This window comes from Cyprinodon variegatus, unplaced genomic scaffold (genome assembly GCF_000732505.1).
Source record: "Cyprinodon variegatus isolate N-32 unplaced genomic scaffold, C_variegatus-1.0 Scaffold862, whole genome shotgun sequence".
Classification (NCBI taxonomy): Eukaryota; Metazoa; Chordata; class Actinopteri; order Cyprinodontiformes; family Cyprinodontidae; genus Cyprinodon; species Cyprinodon variegatus.
The window spans coordinates 128107-131983 of record NW_015151315.1 but is presented as its reverse complement, the minus strand read 5'-3'; the positions used below and the strand labels follow the sequence as shown (position 1 = coordinate 131983).

General features: G+C 34.1%; 1 protein-coding gene across 1 annotated transcript in view; it reads left to right on the top strand.

Annotated features, from left to right (window-relative positions):
• Nucleotides 1-153: 153 nt before the first annotated feature.
• Nucleotides 154-3877, top strand: part of scpep1 (serine carboxypeptidase 1) — a 16659-nt gene continuing 12935 nt past the window's right edge. The window contains exons 1-3 of the mRNA XM_015397432.1: nt 154-266; nt 412-539; nt 2490-2579. Of these exons, the coding sequence (XP_015252918.1) occupies nt 206-266; nt 412-539; nt 2490-2579 (279 nt within the window). The 5' untranslated portion in view covers nt 154-205. The remainder of the gene's footprint in view (nt 267-411; nt 540-2489; nt 2580-3877) is intronic.

Sequence of the window (3877 nt, the reverse complement as noted above, 5' to 3'; positions counted from 1 at the left end):
TCTCTATCTGGAGAATGGGGCTGTTTGATGTGTTTTCTTCTCAATTCAGAGGGGCCCCCTTCCTGTCTTTGCCTAGGGCCCCAAATATCCTAAATCCGCCCCTGATAGAGACGCAGCACCTAGATCGAGTCTTCCTCCTCTGTCAGCTGACTGGATCAGTATCATGTGACTTTAGCGGCTGATTGAGAGCAGAGCTGCAGGAACAATGGCTCAGTTCGCTGAACTCTTCACTTTATTATCTTTATTCTCTGTTCTGGTCTCCAAAGGTAAACCTTCCGGATTTATCCGGTTTAATTTCATGATCTCCTGGTTTAACTGTTTCCTCTCTAAGCTCTTTGACTCCGCTGAATGTAAACCGAAAGCAAAGCTGGTTGCTCCATCAGAGATGGTTAATGCTCCCGGTGTCTGCAGGCTCCTCCTCCCCGCCGCCTGCTAAGGAGCAGTGGGACTATGTGGAGGTCAGACCAGGGGCCCACATCTTCTGGTGGCTCTATTATGCTGACAGCTACCAGGACCTGCCGCTCATCCTGTGGCTGCAGGTAAAAACACACACCTGTCCAATAATGCAGAGCTCGCCTTTCCAACAGGATTTATATTAAATATTTTAATCTGAAAACAATAAAAACCTGGAAGCAGATTTGAAAGAAACTGTTTCGGTTTCATTCTAATTGTGTTTTCAGGAGCTTTAAGTGAAAAAAACATTAAATAAACTGACAGAAATGATCTAATGTGCAGAAAATAAATATTATAATTTTAGAAGCAAGCAGAGCTGATATGGCGCCTCTGTTCATTAGAGGAAGTGACTAACCAACCAGCTGCTGAGACAGTTTCCATCAAGCTGCTCTGTTTATTCTTATTTCCTTTCTTTCTTTGAGCTCATGAAGCCAGAGTAACTTTTTCTAACTTCCTGTTTCTGTCTGCCTTCATGTGATCACAGGTGTTTAGGTTGCATTTTAGCACCTGATCTAATAAAATCTCAGTGATGGTGAAAGGAAGAGGCGTTTAGAAACACTGCCAAACTATAGATTCTGTTTCACTCAATACTGCCACCTGCTGGACATTTTAGTGCCTACAGGCAGCCTGTTTTAACACTCTGATTTGATGACCTAATTTTTACAATAATATAATTAAAGTTGTGTTATATTATTTTATAACTTTGCATAAAGGTAAAATATTTGGAATTTTTAGATGAAGTCAATAAATGATATGAGCGTGAATCATAATGTGAACATTTAATGGTTAACTAATTTAGTAATCAATTAATAGTTAACTGGAGAATAGAGACTGTAAAACATGCTGACAGAGCGACTCACTTAGAGCAGGAATTATATAAAAAGTGTAAAAACAAATAAAATTATATATATATAAACATTTTGCATTTAAGATAAAAAAATGTTTTGTCTGCTCTATCCAGAACTCCTTAAGTGGAAAAGTTTAAGTTTCACATGGTTTAATTTCTTAAATCTTATTTATGGAACTTTTGGCTATCCAGTTATTAATCAATTAGTTAAAAAAAATAATCAACAGATTAATCAGTTTGCAAAGTAATAGTTGCAGCCGTTCAGAAAAGTGCAATGGGATAAATTCAACTACAAGCATGCACATGTCGATGCAGTCGATGCAATCAGCTGGTTTTCCTTAGATAGAAAACTTTGAATCAATCTGACTGGATGATCTGGTGAACTGAAAAGTGACCTGAGATGACATGATGTGAATTGGAGCTATAGAAATAAACTGAATAGAATTGAGTTTCAATTTATGTGATAAAAATGACACAAAGAAGGAAAATGTTTCCCAAGTCTTAATTTAAAATTTTTAGGGAATCAAAAAAACGTCACAATGAATAATAGATGGAGAGAGCAACAAAACATGAACTTCATTTGATTTTATTGTCTGGCTGCTAAATGCATGAATGAATCAGCCGCTGCATGCTGGTATCCACTGATTCCCAATACAAGAAAAATAAATTATTAATATCTGCCAGAAATATCGGTCTAACTCTAACCGGGACTCTTCAAACCCACATATTTGTGCACTGCAAAAGCGATCTAGAAATAAGTGAACATTTCTTAAATTAAGTGTTTTTACACTTAATTTGAGCAGGTAAATAAAATCATCTGTCAATGGAATGAGTATTTTTACTCTCAACGTAAGATAATTAGATAATATGCACTTGAAATAAGAAAATGCATTTTTTTCTTATTTTAAATATAAATTGTCTTGTTCCATTGGCAAAGTATCTCACTTACCTTCTCAATTGAATGAAGTTCCCTTATTTTAGGAAAAAAATACTTATTTAGATTTCAATTATTGTGTGGTTTTCTGTTTGCAGACCTTCGCTTTCTGTTTCTTCACTTTAATTCATTTTTTAATAAACATATGTTCCATATTCAGCACGCACCTTTTAACAGAAGCTGATAACGGCTCATATTTTTTTACGTCTACCTAAGAGTTCAGAAACAGAAGCTGGTTCTGCTGTGTGTTTGAAGGGTGGACCCGGAGGATCAGGAAGTGGCTTCGGGAACTTTGAAGAGATCGGACCCCTGAACAGAGACCTGGAGCCCAGGAAGACGAGCTGGGTAAGGTTCTCTGCCTTGCAGAGTTATTCTCATCCACATTACAGCAGGTTCTGCAACAGCTTCTCCCCCACCGCCATCAGACTGCTGAACTACTGAAAAACCTCTAAATCAAGTCACAGACTCTGCATCACTGATAACACCAAATCAAAAATACAGCATTTATGCCCCTTATATATATTATTATGAACTTCCATATCAATGCGTTTTTTGTTGCACCACGTTTTTTTTCTCCCACACTGTTTACATTTGATCCCTGCTGCACTTTAAGAAATGGAAATATCATGAAAACTTTACAAAATCAATTTGTTAATAAAAGTTTTCTAAGTCTATAATGATGAGGTTTCATGGGAAAAGGATGATAAACTAGATAATAATTTAAATTTCTTGCTCACTGAAAGGACATAAAGTAAATACTAATACATTGTTAAAACGATCTAGAAATTAATTGTTTGTACATTTAATTTGAGCAGGTAATGAAGATGATCTTCCAATGGAATGAGTATTTTTACTCTCAACGTAAGATAATTAGATAATATGCGCTTAGAATAAGACAATGTAATAGTTTTTTTATTTTTTATTTTAAATGTAAATTGTCTTGTTCCATTGGCAGTGTCTCACTTACCTCCTCAATAGAAGAAAATTTTCCTTATTTTAAGAAAATAATGACTTATTTAAGTTTCAATTCTTTGCAATTCATCTTATGTTAACTGCACAAAAGATCTATAAAATAAGTAGTCTTAAATTAAGTTTATTTACCTTTAATTAGCTTAGATAAATAAGATAATTTGCTAATTAAATTAGTATTTTAACTCTTAAAGTCAGATAATTAGATAACATCCATTTGAAATAAGACAATGCAATTGTTTTTTCTTATAATAAATATAAATTGTCTTTTTTGCAAAGTGTCTCACTTACTTCCTCAATTTAAGAAAAAAAGCACTTATTTAAAAAAATGACTTGAATTTTTTTTGTAGCGTTAAAGGCTGCAGTGGAAAAACAATCTACAAATAAGTAAAAGTATCTTAAATTAAGTGTAAATACACTTAATTTGATTACGTAAAGGAAACAATTTGCCAATGGAATGAATATTTTTACTCTTAAAATAAGATGATTAGATAATATGCACTTGAAGCAAGATAATGCCATTTTGTTTTCTTATTTTAAGTGTAAATTGTCTTGTTCCATTGGCAAAATGGAATCTTTTCTTAAAGGAGAATTCCGGTTTTTAACACTTTTAGCCCATTTTCTGTAGTGTCCAGGATGAAATCGAATGATCGACACCAACATTTTGACAATTG